The 21,339-nt window shown below is 39.6% G+C and overlaps 1 protein-coding gene across 1 annotated transcript in view; it reads right to left on the bottom strand.

Moving 5' to 3' along the window:
- Positions 1–21,339, bottom strand: part of DAPP1 (dual adaptor of phosphotyrosine and 3-phosphoinositides 1) — a 994,374-nt gene that overhangs the window by 37,913 nt on the left and 935,122 nt on the right. Inside the window, exon 8 of the mRNA XM_044061206.1 lies at positions 15,646–15,733. Coding sequence (XP_043917141.1) covers positions 15,646–15,733 — 88 coding nt within the window. The remainder of the gene's footprint in view (positions 1–15,645; positions 15,734–21,339) is intronic.

Here is a 21,339-nt window from a genome sequence, read left to right on the forward strand (position 1 = left end):
ATATAGTCCACTTTTGTCCAGCCAATATTGCAAGGCACAAAGACCCGCCCAATGTTGGATATTGTTATATAGAACAGTTACGTCTAATATGCATAGCAGCCACCCTGCTTCCAGTTGCATAACAGAGATAATACCCAAAAATTGGGTAGTGTCCTGTATGTGGGCTCTAACCAGTTTGAGTAAAGGCTGTAAAGTTTTGGTAAGGAACTGTGAGATCGGTTCGGTAAGTGACCCCCTACCCAATACAATGGGTCTCCCAAGTAGATTGTGTAAATCCTTAGGTATTTTAGGCAAAAGATATAGGTACTGTGGTTTAGGATCCTGTACAGTGAGATGATAGACATCGGAATCATTAATAATCCCTTCTTCCTTGGCACTTTTAAAAAAATTATCAGTTTCAGCCTTGAACCTAGAAGTAAGGTCCAATGGCATGATCATATAATGTCGTCCGCCTGTAAGTTGTTTCTGAGCCTCATTATAATACATCTCCCAATCCATGACAACAACCGCACCACCTTTGTCTGCAGGTAAAATAACTAGATTCCTGTTATTACTCAAATTAAAAAACACCTGTGCTTCGATCTTTGACAGATTATGAGGTAGCATTCTGCGTTCATGAGAATGAGAATGATAATGTAGATCTTTGAGAACACTACTTTGGGAGGAGGCCACCAGTTATTGCATGGGTGGAGTGAAAGCAGATTTATGAAATCTAAAGGAATCAATATTATTATTATTAGTTTCATCATCAAAAAGCAATCTAAGGTAAAGCACATGAAAAAAAGATAATACATCTTGTGCTAAAGAATCCTCAGGTACAAATGATAAACCTTTATTCAGTACCTATATCTCCACCTCTGAAAGGGGAGTAGATGAAATATTAAGAACATTACGTGTCATTCACTTCTGTAACATGATCTTGAGGAGACTCTTGAGATCCCTTGCCTCCCCTATGTTTTCTACCCCCCCAATGTGTTGAGCCCCTAAAGGGACATCCATATTATGTCTTTTGGGGGTCGGGGATTCCAACGTGTGGTTGCTATCCACATCCGAGGAAGAATCCTCACCTAATGTGTTACTACTCCTTAAGGATCAACTTCGGTATCTTCCTTTTCTGATAATGATGTCTGATTTCAACCTGGCCACATTTGACCTGTTTATATGTACCAAAGGGTTTACCCCTATCATAATCCCCCTTATCATGGATTAATTTTTCATTTTCTTCTCCTTTAACTGCTTCTCTAGATCAAGTAGTTGCGTGCTAAGTTGACTTAGGCAAGTTTGGTAACAGGGTAAATCTACAAAATCCTTAGTTTCCTCACAAATCTCGCCCACTTGTATTATGTAGCAATCAATCGTGTGCTCATAAAAGGCTATAAGTGAGTCTACAAATCCCAGAGATGCCGTCTGTTGGACCGGAGTTCATTCCTCGGCTAATGCGTCATCTATATTATTTACCAAAGGTTGGAGCCTAAGACGCAATCCCCTGGGAGCAATCCCCTTTAACTGATAAGCTTTAAAAAGCTTAAGATGCCACACATTAGTGCGAACATCTTCATGCACTTGGTAAGTTTCTCAAAGACCTGGTTACAACTGTTTACTGGGTCACTGGTACTAGGATCCATATTAGTATTGGGAACTGGCCCCAAGCCAAAAACATTTAAATCATCTGTATCTGATGATAAACCTTCCAAAATCGAAACCAAATCCATAGCAGCTTCAATATTGTATATTAATGTATCACTTTATGGTGAGTTAAGTATATAAACAATAACCCTATTTTTCACAATAGAATATTCAACCTATAAATCTTTGTTAGTGCAGGACCTACTAATTCAACTATCAAACCATAGATCAAACTGAATCCGTTATATGAAAAGCAAAAATTGTGCCACTGACAGTGTGCAACATGTATAAGAAAACCCAACGGGTAGGAATCCTGGCAAAAAATAATAGCCCCTGTGTAATAAAACTCCTAGAGCCACAATACTGTATTTCCTTATGGCAATATTGCACTAATGTGATCCACAGAGTTCTGTTCAATGTTCACCCCTATATATATATATATATATATATATATATATATATATATATATATATATATATATACATACATACATACACACATATTAATGGCCCTTATGAAGCAGAAACTAAACAAAATTAGGTCCCTGTATATATAATCATGAGAGAAGATCTATTGGAAAGTCGTCTGGAGAACAATAGCCCTTGCGAATAATCCCAAAATACACAGTGCTACGTTCCCTGATACAAAAAAATGTCAATAGCTCTAGGCCAATATTAGTAGGGAAAACAATAATAGCCTCTGCGATATAATTTGTCGCTGAAATAGATGTAGATATAAATGTAAGATCTTGCTACATTCTCCTAATTCTCTCTACTTCCATTTGAATATAACCATTATTAAAAAAAGAGAACAATCATAGCCTGTATTATAACCACACAAATATAAACTATGCAACAACACACAGTGCTACGTTTCCCTAAATAACAGGGAAACAATAATATCTATTGTAAATAATTCTAGAAACCTCAGTGCTATGTTTCCCTGATAGAAGACAACACAAGCAAACAATGCTAATTAATATACAGGGCCCTTAAGAGTTTCCACACAGAACAGCCAATATATAAATTTGTAATCCCTGTTTATCAGGGCAATCCAAAAGCTATCCTATATGGATGAGCATGGATCCAGAATTAGTGTAGAAATATTAGTTAAATAAGCGTGTCAAGAAACAAAATAAGTTCCTGTTTATACGCTGTAACCTACCCAAATCAGTTAGATAAATCATCCACCACTTGTTCCAACACTATGTATCCTGTCACAAAGACAAATGCGTAAATAAATTCACCTCGGCCAAGTTATTTAGCCCCCAAACATTATACCTATAACCAAAGAATTATAGGGAAATACATAAATCCACAATATTCATCTAAACACCAAAACCATGGTTGTGCGCCCCCTATTAAGGTAAATATCATGAAGCAGCAATGTCCGTATAGTTCGTGATTCCGTTTAGATTAATTCAACACAAGATGGTAAAAAGCAGCACATATAAATGACACATCCCCTATTAAAAGAACCCAAAAGAACCCCAGGTTCTGTCCCTTTAGGTCAAAGCAACACAGGGGGGGCAGGAAACACAGAAGGCATCACAAACATTCAGGGGTTATTGAAAATGGTATTGGAGAAATAAATGCTGCTTTTGATAACAATGTTTTGACTTTGTCTGATTTTGTACCTTCTCCCATTCAATTGTCAGTGTTGAATAAAGGTCTATCACTTGTACCTGGGTTTATCATCACTGAAGACAGCATGGCTCAGGATGTTTTTTCTTTTTGCAGATTATTAAATCTGAAATTGTTTTTTGGTGACTCAGGTAGCTCTATGAATGATAAATTCATCTATCACACATCTAAATTTAATCCACCAATGCATCCAAATGTACATCAATTTCAGCGCAATATTCTCAAAGATCTACATTTTTCTGGTGAAGGTTTACGTTGGAAAACAAATAACATTTCTTTAGCCGAAAGGCTGGCTATTGCTGATTTACAGAAAAATGAGAATACTGTAATCATTTCAGCTGATAAAGGGGGTGCCGTGGTGATTTTAAACTGGCTTGACTATGATAAGGAAGCCACCAGACAACTGTCAGACCAAAAGTATTATTTCACGTATGACAATTAATCCAACATCCAGGTTTCAAAAACAAATTGAAGACTTTATTCTTTGGGCCAAGGATGAATTTATTATTACAGAGGAAACTGCACAACAACTCATTGTCCATGACCCAACTCCACAATACATATACTTTCTACCGAAAACTCACAAAAGTCTTATCAATCCCCCTGGGCGTCCCATTGTGTCTGGGAGAGGGTACATCACAGAACCCCTTTCTTTGTTTCTTACCCAGCATTTAAAACCATTGCTGACTTTTGTACGATCACGTATACATGGCACCACCATGTTTCTTAGCATCATATCCAATAGTCAGTTGGAAGAGGACTGGCTAATGTGCACTTTAGATGTTTGTTCCTTGTATACCAACATTCCTCACAAGTTTGGCTTGGAGGCTTTGTCCTTCTGGTTAGATCAAGCTGGTTTATATCAACCCCTTTTTAATTCTTTTCTGGTGGAATTAGCCAAATTTGTTTTAACCAGCAATGTCTTTTTTTATCAAGACAAATGTTACTGGCAGGTCAAGGGAACAGCTATGGGAGCTTCTTTTGCTCCCATTTATGCTGACCTTTTTATGGCCTTTGTTGAACATCACATAATTTATAATTCTCGGAACAACATCTATTTGGAGCGCACTGATATTTGGCGCCGTTATCTTGACGACTGCTGGATGGTTTGGAGAGGAGACATACAAGGTTTAATGGATTTCATTTCTTACCTTAACAATAATATTTGGGGTTTGGAATTTACTGTACACTATGATTATAATAAAATTACTTTTCTGGATGTTGCCATTACCAAATTGCCTGACCACACACTATCTATGGAAGTATTCAGGAAACATCCTGAATACAATACTATTTTACACGCTTCTAGTTTTCATCCCCCTCATGTCATACGCAATATTCCCAAGTCACAATTCATCCGCATTAAACGCATTTGTTCCACTGATAATGCCTTTCAACATCATAGGAGGGATCTAACTGAAAGATTCAGGTCCAGGGGTTATCCTATGGGCCATGTGTCCAGTGCCAGCAATATGATCAATTTTTCTAAGAGAAATGATTTTCTCAAATATCAGAAACATACCTCTCATAAAAGCACCATATTAAGATTCACCACCACTTATACCCGGAATTCGAATCAATTAATTGACAGTATTAACAACCATTGGAACATCTTAGAATATGATTCTGACATCTCTAAATGCATTCCAGATCGATGTCAGTTTTCATTTAGCAAAGGCAAAAATTTAGGGGGTTTCTTTAATCATTTTAAGCATGGCAGCAGGCATAATAACACTCAATTTAAACAAACCACACTCTCAGGGGATCCACTCATGGGTTGTTTTCCATGTGGACATTGTACCAATTGTGACAAAATTGACAAATCTAAACAATTTTCCAGTTGGAACTGTTCACAGGTCTATGATATAAAATTTTTTGCCAACTGTAGCAGTGACTGGCTTATTTATCTGGCCAGTTGTCACTGTGGTGCTTTTTATGTAGGACAGACCTCCCGGCCACTTAGAATCAGAATCACAGAACACATTAGCAATATTAGGACACACAAGACAAAGAATGCTCTATACAAACATTCTTTGGTACACACTACTGCCAAATTTACATTTATGGTTATTGATATCATACAAGGGAACAGAATAAATAAAGCAGGCTGGCATTCAATTCTTTATACCAAGGAAAAGAAATGGATTATCAAACTGGGGGGATTATTCCCACCTGGGCTTAATGACAATTTCTGAATTAACCAATGGGCTTTTTGTAACCTCTTTATATTCTTGTCACACTTTTGTTTTGTTTAATTTCACTGAAGAAGGTTGTGTATACCCTACCGAAACCGGTCTGTGTCGCAAAAGTGTTGCATATGTGTAGGTTTTTTAACCTGTCACAATAAATTGTTATTTTCAGGATCCATGGTTTGCTGGTTCTGTTTTTTCTGCTTCATGTTACCTTTGGGACCGGGCAATTGCCTCACGCGCAGGAACTCTTTTCATGTTACGACATCCCCTATTAACCAAATAAATCATAGTTACATGTCCTTCCCATAGTCTGAATCCATCCAGTTATTAGTGAAGAATCCAATGAGTGAGTATCTCAAATAATCAACAGATATAGCCCAACCAGGAGATGTAATTTCCCAAATGATCGTTAAATACAACACCGCCATCCATAAAGTTGAAGAAATTCCTCACGTTATGTCGAATAAAATGCCCGTTGTCTCGCACATTATCTCACCAAGTACACAAATCCACCAGCTCCGGTGAAGGCCCAAACTATAAGTGATGAACCCTGCAAACCCAAAACATGTCATACACAGTTTTAAAGCACATAAATCCTACATAAATCCAGTTAGCAATCCAATCGAAAACCAACACTGGAACTAATCCATGCATGGATGTGCGTAGCAGCCACACGAAAGAGCCAACATACATAAAGTCAGAGAAAGAAAAAATTCCTCTTGTGTCAAGTAGAATGCCCGTTGTCTTGCACGTTCTCTCACCAGGTTCACAAATCCACCAGCTCCACTGAAGACCCAAGCTGTAAGTGATGAACCCTATAACCCAAACACATCATACACAGTTTTAAATCCTACATAAATCCAAGTTAGTAATCCATTCGAAAACTCAGAACCAATGTTAAACCCTCACTGGAACTAAGCCTTGCACGGATGTGCATAGAAACCACACGAAAGAGCCAACAGCGAGGAAAACCGAAATCCAAATGAGAAAATGCCCTCACAAGTACGGCAAGTGCACAGGCCCACAAAACCAACATAAAAGTAAAAAAACAGAGGCCAGCACTGTAATGTGGTTGACAAAACCTATTTATTCCATAATAAAAAAAAAAAGGTAAGCAAACAAAGCCCTGACCCCACAAGAATGATCACAAACTGGTTTCGGCTATAAAAGCCTATTTCAGTGTAGCAAAAACAAATACATGTAAGCACACCCTGTTAATAAATATACTTCATTGATTGGTTCTGGTTACCTATTGGACAATTACAATTGATCATTCAAACCAGGTTGAAAAAGCCCACCCAGTTTGATAACCCATTTTATTTCTCCTTTTGATTTAAGATTGTGTGCCAACCAGATTTATTAATCCTGTCTGCATGGACCACTGAGCAAAAAGTAGCCACTAATATTCTCATGTGTAGATGCCCCAGTGGTTCTAGCATTATTGCAGCTGCCATAGAACCCTGAAACTTGAGGACAAATTTTTCCTGCACTTTTGTCTTCATGAGCAATATTGACACCTGATGGTGTAACGTTTGAATTCTTTCGTGAGGCAATTTTGCAACCATGTCTTTTGTGTTGAAGTCTGCTCCTACAAAGGTAATATGCTGTAACAAGGCAGACTTTTTTGAAATTTATGGTAATGCCTAGCTCTGAGTAGAGATGAATGGTGGTGGTTAGTAGATGCTCGGTGGTGGTCAGGAGCCAGTCGTCTAAGTATGGAAACACCCGGAATCCTTGACACCTCAGGTGAGCCGTAACTACTGCCATGCATTTGATAAACACTCTGGGGGCTGTAGTGAGACCAAAGGGCAGAGCTTTGAATTGGTAATGGCTGGCTCACCACCGGAAGCATAGATATCTTTTGGATCACCTGTCCATCTTTATATAGTAGTACATATCTTGAAGATCTATGGAACACATCCAACTGTCTTGTCCCAGAAAGGGGAATATAGACTGCAGTGTCACCATCCAGAACTTTGTTTTCTTTACTGACTTGTTCAGTCTGCTGAGATCCTCAAGTGGTCTCCCCTGTCTTTTGGAACTAAAAAGAACCTTGAATAAATTCTGGATCCGATTTGGTCTGCGGGGACTTCTTGGATGAGACACTTTTTTCTAGCAACCTTTGAATTTCTAGGGTTGCTTGATCCCTTTGACTGGGTGGTATGTCTCGGATAGATCTTTCTGGAAGGGGTGGAAAAGAAAAAGGAATGTTGTATCCCCTGGAAATGACAGACCGTACCCATTTGTCATGAGTAATGTCCAGCCAGGCTTTTGAATACAGTGATAATCCCCCCCCCCGACTGTCTCCAGAGGTAGACTGGCAGGCCTCCTTTCATGAGCACTGGAAGGGTCTGCTAGAGAACATATCTTTGTCACCCTGATTCTGACGACCCCCTCTACCACGAGGGCAGCATCTTCCGTTATTTTCCCCTCTGACCCTGGGGGAAAATTCACCACATGGATCCGGAGAAGCTCCTTTGGAGTTCCAGAACTACATTTTTCCACCCTCCTGACCTTTGGGATAAGGTCTGGTAGTGACGGAGAAAAGTACTCCCATGGCAGATAAGTTTTGCCATCTTGTTCGCACCTGGTAAGTCTCTCTCTCACTTTTGGCCCAAACAAGGATGACCCATCAAAAGTGGAGTCAATAAAGGAAGACTTGAAGGGTTCAGCAAACTCACAATGACGTATCCAGGAATGTCTCTTCAGAGTTATTCCTGTGCCTGCTGCCCTGCTTTCTCCATCAGCCACATAAGAAATGGAAGAGTTTGTTATAGAGCTTAAGGTCACCAGCTGAGAGGTCACTTTGTCGGATACTCCCCCCCAGCTGTAGCACCTTTAAGGGTATTTCCTAGCTCCTTGACGAGATCCCTCTGAAGTTGAGTAAAGTGGGATAAATAATTCAGCGACCTAAGGGTAAAGGCCGCTGAAGAGAACATATGCTTCCTGTATCTGTCCATCGTTCCAGACTCCTTATTCAGCAGATGGACAGATGAAGTTTCGGCTAATTACTTCTTGGTGGCTGATGCCACCACCACCACCATAGCATCTACTGGGACACCTTTAGTTAGAAAATGCTTGTCCTCCAGTGCTGTAATGAATTTGTTGGGCATCCTCGGAACTGGTTCCACTGACGCTGGAGAGCCCCATGCCTTTCGATTGACTACACCCAGGTAGAAAGGCAGAGACATCCAAGAGGTGGAGGGTCGAGAACCAAATGCCTCCAAGGTATGCCGACTCATCTTCAGAAGGGGAGAGGGTCTTCCAGCCACCTCTCTGTTTCAGGATCTCTAAGATGTCTGAAAAGGAGACATCCTCAGAGGGTGACCGTGGGGACCCTTCTGAATCCTCTAAGTCAGTATCCGATGTGACAGACTGAAGGGAGTCTATGTGTTTCCTCTTACAAGTTCTCTTGCAAGGGACCTCTTTGGAGGGATGCTCTGGGGAGGTTTCAGATGAGAGGGTCTCATCCATTGGCACGTCGGGGGCATTGGTTCTCTACGCTGGGGCTGGAGGGATGGTATAGAGGTTGACACTGGCCCTTTTTGGGAAAGAGTAGCTGGAGCCGAGGGTGGAGTCTCTGAGGAAAGCACACTCCTCATCACCTCGAAGGCACCACGATCCTGGGCCGAGAGAGCCTCCAGCTCCGAGGAACTGGGAGACTTCCCCTGCACCAAGGAGGATGGCTCCAAGGCTGATGTGGGTGCCAAACTCACCTGTGCCGAAGCTCCAAGTGGGATAGTCTGTTCTGACAAGGGTCCGCTTTGACTCTCCCCCTGGAACCAACGAGGGAGTGTCGGCTCCCAGATTTCTCGATGGAAGACAACATCAACGAGATTGGAGCAGATGGCAGAACCGAGATACCGGAGTTGATTACTGGCTCCAACGGTTCCACCACAATGACCTCCAGGCACCCTGGCTCTAAACTCATCAGAGTCGGAAGAGGAATGGAAGGCAAAGCAGATTTGGTAGTAGGCTCCTCATCCGGTTGGGCTGGGCTCGAGAGAATTTTTGCAAGGGCCTGCGTCCGAAGCAACCTCCTAACCACCCTATCCACATCGTCATCCGATAAGCTCTTGGAAGACAGAGAGGAATGGGTGGATGATCTGTGGCTACCAGCCACCGATTGCAGCAAAGGAGACTGTGGCACTGAGTGGACTGGCTCCAAGGATGGTGACCGGCTCCTTTTTTGGCTCCAAGACAGTTCCGAAGATACAGAAGGAACTGAAAGAGAGTTAGACTTCTCAGACCCGACAGACTTTGGATCCAAAAATACTTGTTTTTCATGTCTCTTCATCAGCTCTGAATTTGGAACTGATGAAGTAGATTTTTTTGAGGCCCTATCAGTGGGTTTCGAGGCCAGATTTCCTTCCACAACCGTCTTGAAAGGCCCTTTCAATAAACCCCTATCAGCTTGTTTCTCCATTCCTGCAGGACCCTTGAGCTAAAGCCATGGCAAATAGAACATGAATCCTGCAGGTGAATGGCTCCTAAACAATACACACAACTCGTGTGCTCATTAAGGACATTTTTTGCGGGCAAAAATCACACTTCTTAAACCCAGACTGCTTAGTTTCTTTGGTCGAATCCTTAGACATTATAGCAAAAAAACTGTTGTAGCCAATCACTAGTGTTATGAAGAAAACACAATTCAAATTCAACTCTACACTAAAGGTAACAAGGCACACAGCAGGAAAAAAAACAAGTGTTTTTTTTTTTGTTTTTTTTTTTTATTGAAAGATAAGGGAAGGTTAGAGGAGAGGTCTCTAAGTTAAACGACAGTCTCCTCTAACTTAAATGGCAAACCCTTATAAAGATAGTAAGAAAGGAAGGGGAAGGAGAGCCCTCTAACTAAAATGGGCTCAAACAAAGAATCCTCAACTTAACAGATTCTTAGAAAAAGGGGGAAGCAAAATTCAGCCGGAAAGGGAGAAAGGCCTGAGAAGGAATGATGGCCCACACAGAAGCAGCAGAAAAAACAATGGAAAACCAACAATAACAACCCTCAAAAGACACCCCAGATGATTAAGCTACCACAAAAAGGTTAACATACTAAGTGGATAACAAAACATATCTTAATATAATGGTACAAGACAAATTTAGCCTGAGCCAGTGAAAACGGCTTCAAGCAGCAAACAAGATCTGGGTAACAGTCGCTAGGCATCTTGGGATAGGGTGTAGCCTCGAGCCAGTGAAAGCTCTCAAACTTTAGTATGTGGCTGAGTCAGAACTGATGCTTGGTTCCAAACCCAACCATCAAGAATGAAGGCGGGATAGGGCAACATAACATAATAAAATACAATAAAAGTAAATGTATTTATAGCATGATAGCTGCAGGGAAACAATCAAACTGGGGTGTTTTTGAAGTTAGTAATAATTTACAGACAGACTAGTAGTAATGTATCTTAAACATTGATAAGAGAGATATAAAAGGAGAAATTATGGAAATGAGCAGGAAGATAAATGGACAGGGGAGAAACTGTAGTTAGTTGGGGGGGGGTGAGAAACAGGAAGAGTAAGAGTTTAAGAAATTAAAGCAGTAAGAGGAGGAGTGATAAGGTACAAAAATTGGTAAGCAAAGTGGCTGTAAGAGTTGAAGAAAAGCAATTTGAGTAAAGCTAGCCACGCGAGCAAGAATCTTTTGCATAGATGCTGTTTAATCAGAGTTTTGAAACTATTTAAGTTTTAATCTGTTTTAACTGTGTGTGGATTTCATTCCAGAGGTTTGACACACAATGAGGGTACACAGAGTCTCCAGCAGTGTTGAATGACCTACTGATGCATAGTAAGAGTTTATTGCTAGAGCAAAGGTCTATAGTGGGTGAACAGTACAGTTGAGTATTTTGTAATGCAGGACATTTGTCTGCAGCGTACAACAGGTTGTGGGTAATGATTAGTTGTGAGTATGTCCACTGGTTTGGGAGTTCAAAACAGTTAGATTGTTTTAATGCAAGGCAGTGGTATGTTTTATAAGGCTGGTTGGTTGCAAATTCAGCTGTTTTGTAGTAGCAGGAGGCTAGTTTAGTTTTATATGCATTGTTGATATGTGTAAAAGTAGGGGAAGCATATAGTAGAGAAGGAAGGAGATACGTTGCTGCTAAGGTAATCCTTGCTTGAACTCTCAGGTATTGTTTTGTCCTATAGAGGGAGCTCAGTTTTGGTGAGTTTTCTTAATTGAATGAAGTATGCAATGGTCAGATTTGAGGTTGTCATCTATTTTGACTCTGAGAAGTATAGCTTGGCATATGGTTTCTATTTATGTGTTATTACTTGAAGTAATATTAAGTATATGTTTCTGGTTAAGGTGTTGTTTTTGAGTAACTCACATAAGCTTGTTTTTCTGGCATTAAGCAGCAAATTAGAATTTTTAGTCATACTTCAATGTCAATGAAAGATTTTTGAGTGACTTAATTTTGTTATGGATGCAGCAGAGCAGATGAGGACTGAATCGTTGGCACATTGTACGAGAATGATAAATATTGTAACAGTATGAAGTTTATATATGAAAATATTAAATAGACACTTGGGGAACACCAACATAGATTGATTGAAATGTTCTGTTGCCATTTAGTTGCCTGCTGACATTTGCATAAATAACTGTGAAACCAGGAGAGGGGGGGGGGTAAGTTAGACCTAGAGTTGCAAGTTCAGAAAGGAGCTTTTGGTAGGACACTGTGTCAAATGCTTGGGAAAGGTCAAGGAAAAGTGAAGAGACAAGGTTGCCCTCTTTTCTGTACAGATTTACTATGTTGGCGAAGTTGAGGAGGGCAGTAGTAGTACTGTAGGTGGGCCTGGAACTGTGCTGAGTGTTGGAGAGGAGGTTGTGTTTAATTATTTGTTTCAGAAGCTGACAGTTGATGCATTTCTCAAGGATTTTAGACAGGGGAAATAGGATAGGAATAGGTCTATAGTTTGTTAACTCTATCGAAGCACCTCCTTTGTAAAAGGGTATAGTAATGGATTTTTCCAGATGGATGGGACACAGTTTTCAATTATTGACCAGTTTATCAGAATGGACACAGGGAAAACTAGTGCTTTCTGACCTACTTTGAGGAACTCAGTGGGAAGGTTATTAGCAGCTGAGGTTGTTGCTTTTAATTTGGTTGGTAATTTTTTTATGGATAAGGTTGGGATGTGATGAAAACTAAGAGAGTGTTTTGCTTGCAAGAATAGATTTAAGTTGGAGGGCTGAAGTAAGGTGGTCATTAATTAGTGACAGAAATGACTGGATAAACTGAGTGTTGAACTGAATGGCAATGGACTTTTAGTGCTTGAAGTAAAAGGACAGGGTGTAGTGGTATGGCCAGGATGTGATAGCTTATTTAGAGAGGACAAAAATAGCTTGGGGTTGTTTTGGTGCTTTTTGGAGATTAACATGATTTCTTGTCAGATTTAATAAGGATCCTGATACAGTTTCTGAGATATCTAAAATTTTGATAGTCATGTGTTCTATTCTTATACCATTCATTCCATGCTTTACTCTTTGCAGCATGAGCTGTTTGGTCTCTTTTGTCAGCCATAGCGCTGTGGCACTTTTTACCCTTCTTGTCCTAACGGATGCTAAATCATTTAGCATTTTTAGGAACGTGTAATTGAAGTGAGTAACTGCATCATCTAGGGTCATTACTCAATATATTCTGGTTGTAGTAGGGCAAGGCTGTAATAAATATGTTTTTGTCAAATTTGGTTAAATTGCATACTTGTTTACAGATTTGTTTGAGTGAGCAATGTTGTTGTCTTAATAAATAGGTTGGGAGGTGGTCACATAGTATCTGGTAAGCAACCAGAGGATTTTATATTATGGGATGAGGTATGCAATCAGATCATCAACATTATTAAATTTTGTGATATTTAGACAGGGTGGAGTTATTTCTAAGTTGTTTGTATAAATAATATCAATACTAGCTGCTCTTTTAAGTTTTATGCTCATTCTGACTATGTTGAGACCTGGGTGAATAATTTCATTGTCAGTTATTTTTTGTTTTAGCCAGTCAATAAATGAAACATTGAAGTAATATATCAGCTCAAATAGAACAAGGATGGAAACAACAGAAGAAGCTTTAAGTCTATTTAAGTTATTAAGTCTATTTAAGCTATTCAGATGAACTGATAAAAACTGCAAAAATCAGAGGATGAAACAAAGAAAAGGCTGGCTGAGCATGAGGTTCTCAAGAAGAGCCGTTTCAAAAAGAGTAAAGTTTGAACAAGAGAAAACCTGAGGTCTTCTGTTGTACCAGAAAAACTGGAGGGGAGAGACTATTAATTTTATGAAAGTACCAATAAGCAACAGAACTGGTGCTCAACAGCAGGATTTGTTAATTGAAGAAGCCCATAGTGTGTATGCTCCAAACTCAGCCACGAGAAAAGCTGCCAAGACCAACATTAGGAAATAATTAATTTGGGAGGGGAAGAAAGGGTTAAGTGGGATAAGTAGATCCTCCCCGAGGGCACGATTGTGTAGGATTAACTGATTTGTATGTATATTTTAGAATACATAGTTAAGGCTAATATACATAACACAAACAGAAGGTTATAAATCAAATTAGAAAGGGATAATAAAAAGAGGGTGAGTTAAAGAAACAAGGAGATAGTAGGATTTTCAATGCACATCTTAAGGAGAACAAGAACAGCCACTCAGAATATTATTTTCATAAAGTTACAGAAAGTATTCTAAGAACTAAGTTAACATGGGAATGGAGAAAGGAGATTCTGCCAAAAGGGATGACTGCAAGTTGGGTTACAGAGAACAGGTAAGAGGGGGCCAGAATCTACTGGAGAAAATTGGCAAAAGAACCACAGTATTGGAAGCAAATACTAGAGAAGTAAAGGTAATAGACTGGGATGAGGCCAAGCAGAAATGTCTTGAACCTGCAAATTTATTAGCTTTTTTGTTCTGGTTGTTTTTCCATTAGCAAATGTTATTTGGGAGACCAGGTTACAGACTGCCTTCCCTACCAGGGACTGGCAAAGAGAAAGGAATAGTGAAATACCTGCTCTGGTAGGGTTTTTCTCAAGTCTAGAACAGAAGCTGCTGTTAAAAAAGGGATAAAGAGTAGGGCATACAAAATATTCCATGATAACTATAAGAATCAATCAGTGGAGGTTAGAACAGATTGGAAAGAGAACAAAACTGGAAAAGCAATTAATAAAGGAACAGTGGAATGACATATGTAAGACTTCCAAGTATGCAATAAAGTACAGAGGTTTAGGATTTTTTCTTGAAAGGGTTTGCATTGGTATTTTTCTACCCCAAGCAGACTTTAAAGATTTTTCCTCAAATAGAGAGCAAATGCTAGAGGTGTGATGGGAAAAAACAGAGGTAATTGGGAACTTGTTTTTTGGGAGTGCAAAGAGTTAGCAGAAAACCCTGTTATAAATATTGTGGTAGCAAATGGCTCTAATTAAGGAAATGATTCTTTTGAGCTGGGACACAGCATCAGAATTACCTAGACACAGTAAGGCCTTATTATGTTTAATGTTATTGGCTGCCAAAAAAAGCAATTACTAGAAAATGGATTCCAAAATATAAAACAAACTAATTGAAGTATTGAATATTATTAAAGAGATAAAAGAACTACAAGTGAGATATTTAGAAAAGGGAAAGAACAAATTACATTAGAACAAATTACATAGAAATAAATGGGAACTGTGGAAATAATACATGCAGAGCAATGTTCGGGAGGAGGAATGACGTTTAAGATAAGGCAGGAAATTAACAATTTATGTAAAGCTGGAGTAAATGACAGTTGTAATAAAAAAGATACATTTATGCAATGTATAACAAATGAAAAAAAACATTATGGCTAGTTTTCTTTTCAATTAATAAACAAGTGCCTATGCCTTAAGTGATGACTTAATGATGGTGTTTTAAAAAAGACATGCGCCCCAGGTCATTCATTACTTTTACTATGACATCTACTATAATATAGCAACTAGAAACAAAACTTAAATCTACAACATTTTCAGACTTGCATGGGGCTCCCCAAACAGACACAGACCTCCCCTAGGAGACTGATCCCACCAGCTGATAAACACTGGTCTAAATCAACAGGAAAGAAAGATGAATCAACATTGTATCAGTTTACTGAATGGTTAAAAGTACAGTAAACATTTGCTTACTCATTTTTTTTTTACTAACTAGCTATCATTTTTCTTACACAATATTTAATAATTATCTACCTACCAGTTTCCATCTCAGTATCTTGATCCATTCATCAGCTTCTGCTCCTGTTTTTGCACACAAGTAAAATGTCCTTTCTGGAAACACTAAGCTATAAAACAAAGACATAGTCATTAGTAGTGTCAAAACAGCAGTCAGAGCTCATTACAGTTGTGTAAGTTACCTTAACAGCAGATACTTGAATGATCATTCCTGCAGTAGCTTAAGCTATATGAGTTATATCCTGCCAAGGATATAACAGCTGGTCAGCTACCAAAGCTTCAGGGCATCGCTTACATGACCAAATTGTCTGGCAGCTCGAGCTAAGCTGACTAAAAACAAGTTTTTGTTGCTAAAACTTCCAGAGCTGCCCTGCTAACAAGAGAGAGAGGCTGAGCCCTGAACGAACAATGCTAAAAGACCAAAATATAAATGACCACACCCTGGCAGAAACAACACATCAAGAAACAAGGGAGATGGAGGAAGAGTGTGGCTACCACAGCAGTAATCATTGGAACATCTACTGTTATGGTAAGTTTACTTACACAGCTGTACTACGGTCTTCATATTGATCACTGCTACAGTAACCTAAGCCATATGGGTAAATTACCATAGCTTACACATTTTGGGAGGTGAGTGGAGAAAAGTCCAGAAGCTCATGGAGAATGGTCCAAGCAAAGCCTGATCTAGACCTAGAGAAGGAGTCAAGCTTATAGTGTTTTGTAAAAGTACGTACGAAGGACCATGCTGCTACCTCTAGAATACTTCTATAATCCAACTCTTTCCAAAAAGCCAGAGATTAAACTGACTGCCTGTAATAGTTTTTTGTGGTGAATATAGCAAAAGGTAATAGCCTTAGACAAACATTTGGAAATAGTCTGCTTTGACGCAGGTTATCCGCTCTGCTTACCTTCGCAAGAAATGAAAATTAATCCAAAGATCTGAAAGATTTAGTTCTAACAAAATTAAAGCTAACCTATTTGTGGACATCCCAGTTATGAAGTATTATTTTGCTCTCATTTTTAGGTTCAGGAAAGAAAATGAGGAGATGGATAGTTTGACTCAAAATAAATTTGGATAGCACTTTAAGCATAAAAGTGTTACTCCTTAAACGAACCCAGTTCTTGTGGAAAATGAGACTCACCCATAAGAGCTTGCAGCTCAGATAAGGTTGCTGCTGCTTGGGGGCCAAAACAAGCAGTAAAACCCGTTTGCATGTTCAGAACCTCAATTCAGCCAGGTTAGCTGGTTCAAATGGAGCAAGTATTAGCACCCCTAAAACAAAATTATGATCCAAAGGAGGGCCACTGGTTTTCTTGGAGTTCCCTTACGCAAAACTTCTTTCAAAAACATTTTTACTTGAGACTGCATTGAAAGAGGAAGATCTATAGGCAGAAGGAGTAAGGAAGGCCAAAGGATAGTAACTCACACAAACATGGTAAAACAAGAACACAACTAGTCCTGAATGTGTGTGTGTTATGTTGTTCGCATTAACAAAAAAAAAATCTTTTCCATTTGGTAACACAATTTTGTACTGGCATGCTTTCTTGCCTCCATCAGTACCTGCTGCATGTCCTCAGTAAAAAGGTGCCTAACGAGAATTAAGACCCTATACTCCAGGCAGTCAAATTAATGGTTGGGTGTATCAAGACACCTCTGTTCTTGTGCGAGTAGATCCGGTTTGTGAGGAAGCTTTTGGTAACTGCCCCTGGCCATTTCCAAAAGAAGGGAGAACCACATTTGCCTGGGCAAGAAGTTAGTCACCACAATAATCATGTGGGATTTCTTCTGAATCTTCAAAAGTACCCTTGATATTAGCAGAAAGGGTGAAAAAACATACAGGAACATTCATGTACAAGGAAAAGAAAAGCCAAGTTTTCCAAGCCTTCTTACATGGAGTCATGGAGCAGAATCTTGCCATCTGATTCTTCAGAGAGGAGGAAAACAGGTCAACTTGAGGAACTCCCCACAGATGGATCAAATATTGGAAGACCCCCTAATCTAGTTTCCATTTGTGAAGGTCTGCCCTTGCCCTGTTGCACTTGTCTGCCACACAGTTCTGCTTGATGGAATATAGGATGCCTGTAGAATGAGACTGTGCTGTAAAGCTATATCCCAGGCCAACATGGCTAAGCTGCAAAGAGGGTATGACTTGGTTCCCCATTGTTTGTTGACTGTGGTATTGTCTGTATCAACTTGAAGAGGTCCCTGGGACCAAAGATGATTCGGAGAGTTGAGTGCCTAAATCAGGGAAGCATCTCCTTTATATTTATGTGCTTGCATCTGTCCTTGGTGTCCCAAATGCCTTGTACTTTTATCCCTCCTGAAACTGCTCTCCAAGCAAAGTACAATGCATCTAAGGTGACTGATTTAGAACAGGAAGGGAGAAGGGGAGACCTGGATTTAGGTACATCTGTTGTCTCCACCAAGTGATTTCCCTTCTGACAAACCCCAGCACTAGGATCTGAAAAGATAAAGGGTGCTGGTGTTGGGACCAAAAGGACTTCAGATACCACTGTATTTTGCTCATGTGGAGTCTTGCCAGGGGTGTCTTGTGATTCATAGATGCCATGAGACCCAAAATCCTGAGGTATTTCCTTGCAGTAACCAAAGTCTGAGCGGAAAACCCTACAAATAGATCTAGATATAGATCTATTTTTCCTGTGAAAGAAAAGCTCTTTGAACTGTGGTGTCTGGTTGACATCCTAGAAACACAATCCAGCTTGTATAAGTGATCATTCACCCAAAAAAGAGATTCCTGACACTATGAAAAAAAACTCTGCAAAGATAAGCACATCATCTAAATGTGAAAAAATGTGAAAACACTGTAGCCTGCAATGAGCTTTAACTGGAGCAAGACATTTTATGAACACACTTGTTACAATGGATAGTCCAAAGGGTAAGGCAGAGAACTGATAATATGATGCAGACACAAAGAACCTTAAGAAACACCTGAAATCTGGATGAATAGGAGTCCAGTTATGAGCTTCTTTTACATCTAATGTTACAAGGAAAGTTGAGCGAGAAGAAAGAAGTAAAAAATTATGAAGTGACATCATTCTGAATTTGGGGACCATCACACACAGGTTTAGGAAAGAAAAATCCAGGATTGGTCTCCAAGCATTTCTTTCTTTGGCACTAAAACATCTTTGAATAAACCCCCTTTCCCACCTAGGAAGGGGGAAGAGGTTCCATCACTCCCTGGGACAGCATGTGATGAAGGACAGGTGGAAACAAGAGAGTCTGATCTGGAGGATGAGGAATTATCCCCTGGAAAGGAGGAATTTCCTACCACTGCCATCTATAAGCTTGATGAATGATCTTCTGAACCCACTTGTCTGAAGCTATCTGTTGTCAAAGAAAGAAATGGAGGGTCAGACTTTCTGAAAGAGAAAAAAGGGGATGCCAGAGTGGGGGGGTCTGTTAAATAGTCATTTTGACTTAATGGACTATATTTGGCTTTGGGATATTTCAGAATTCCCCCCCCCTTGACATTTCTTCTTAAATATCTGTTTACCTCTATTTTGTTGATACTTTATTTCCTTATCAGAATTGGATGAGGAGTTAAGAGAACCCGTGGAAATTTTGGAAAAGGACTGAAAAAATCTTAGAGATTCCCTGTATCAGATTACCCCTTTCATTACACTTTTTGATAATCTTTGCAGCAGAGGGGCCAAAAACTAGATCTCTATCCAAAGGAGAATTTACAATCTGATTTTTAACATCATCAGAGATGTTCTGAGAATGCAGCCTTGTAGACTTCCTCAAAACAGTACCAGTGGCCATGGCCCTGAAGGAAGCATCAAGAGAGTCATACATAGACTGTATACAATTAGTAATGTCTTCAACAGAAAAAATTAAGTTACCTAAAAGGAGATTTTTCCTCATAAGAAGAAATTGCAAATAAAATATTCCTCATACTTTCACAATTAGTCAGAACAAACCTTAACATGAGCCTGACTTTTCAAAATTCTGAAAATAAGCATAGCATACACTTTTGCCCCAAACATATCAATAATTTTCCCATTGTTATCAGAAAGAGTAGGACTGGAATTAACAAAAGTGTTTAGAATCTGAAGTATTAATTAAAGCTGCAGCTGCTGGATCAGGGTTGGGAAGAGTTTCTAAAAATTTAAAAGAATGAGGAACTTCATACATCTTAGCTGCCTTTTTAGGGGCAGCTGGTTGACTGTCAGGAGAAACTGAAGGTGGTAACATACAACCTCCAAAGCTAAGAGACTGTAAAGGTGAGTGGCACGAGGTACAGCTTATGGCCAAGGCAGAGTCACCCACCTACGTTTGAGGCAAACTGCTAGGTTGCTGTGATGACTAAAGCTGTTTAAGTTATTCTTAGTGTAGCTGGAAGAAGGACTGACTGTCCCATTGTCAAGCAGAAAATACTGCCTCTTTAAAAACAAACACAGTAGAAAGCAATTTAATACACTTTGCCAGCCCCACAAATTAAAATAAACACAATTTCTCCAGAGAAAAAATGGATTACAGTAAACTTTTAAACTGACAGGAAAAAAAAAAAAAGAGTGCTCCCATTTAAAAATACAGTACAGCCTCATAACAGTCCATTAACACACAAACTCCTTCCAGAATAATAAGATATTAACAATAAAACATAAATAATGGAAGGTTCCCCAAAGGAAACTTATCTGCCCAGCAAAGGAACAGCACAAGCTGAGCATTGATCCTCAAAAGCCTCAGAGTAGCATACTCTTTGGCAGCAGTAAAGGTCCAAAAGGCTTGCCTTTCAAACTTGTCTTTTAGTCTGCTTAGCTTTAGCTGCCAAGTTTGGATGTCTAGAAGGTACCCTGAAATGTTGCGAGCTGGACGGCTGTTATATCCTTGGAAGGATATAATCCATATAGTTTAGGCAGCTGTAGTAGTGATCAATATAAAGAACATCTGTATTTCTCTCTCTAAATATTTTTTTCTTTAATGTTTTTCTTCCTGTAAGCAGACACAATCCCACTTTCTCCTGTCAGTTTTCCTAAATGTCTCCTTCTATTGAGACTTGCATAAGAAAATTCCTTCTTAACATACCTTAATCATGTGTCTGTATTCATGAGCTTTGCTTTGCTATGCTGGTAGAAGTTTACCAATACAGGATGAGCTTTATCCTTGTCTTTAAAACCCTTCATGACTTTGCCCCCTTCTTTGACTGATAATGGTTACAGTGGTATGAAAACTGGTCCAAAAAAAACTCCTTGTCTCATTTTATTTCCCACTCGGACACTGTCAGTATGCAAAGGAATGTCACTGTAGGATACTTTGAGATGAATGTTGATTAGTTAGTAAAATCTGCTGACCAACATTTCCTTTGATTGGACAGTGCCCATTTATTCTTCTGCTACAATGATTCCACCTGTAGTCAAAGCAAGTGCTTTTGGGTGTTGTTGGGGGGGTATCACTGGGGTAGCCATTTGAGTGCTGTGTGCTTTCATCAGCATCTCAGTGATGACAGCACTCTTAAATAACCTACCACCACCCATAAGGGCTTTCCCCGTGAGTGCATACTTCTTCACAATTGCTCTGCTGGTTATTACCCTTTTGTGGCTTGGTCAACCTAACACCTGCCCATGCTGCCCCTGTTGTCACCATCTCTCATCCGAGGGACATCTTCAGTGTGTGAAGTCAGTTCTACACCTCTCCCCCCACAGGAAGGGTCTGCCTATTCCTCTGCCAGTGCTGTCAAGTGTCTGAGCCATA

Source organism: Protopterus annectens, chromosome 2.part0 (assembly GCF_019279795.1).
Source record: "Protopterus annectens isolate FY-2018-M chromosome 2.part0, PAN1.0, whole genome shotgun sequence".
Classification (NCBI taxonomy): Eukaryota; Metazoa; Chordata; order Ceratodontiformes; family Protopteridae; genus Protopterus; species Protopterus annectens.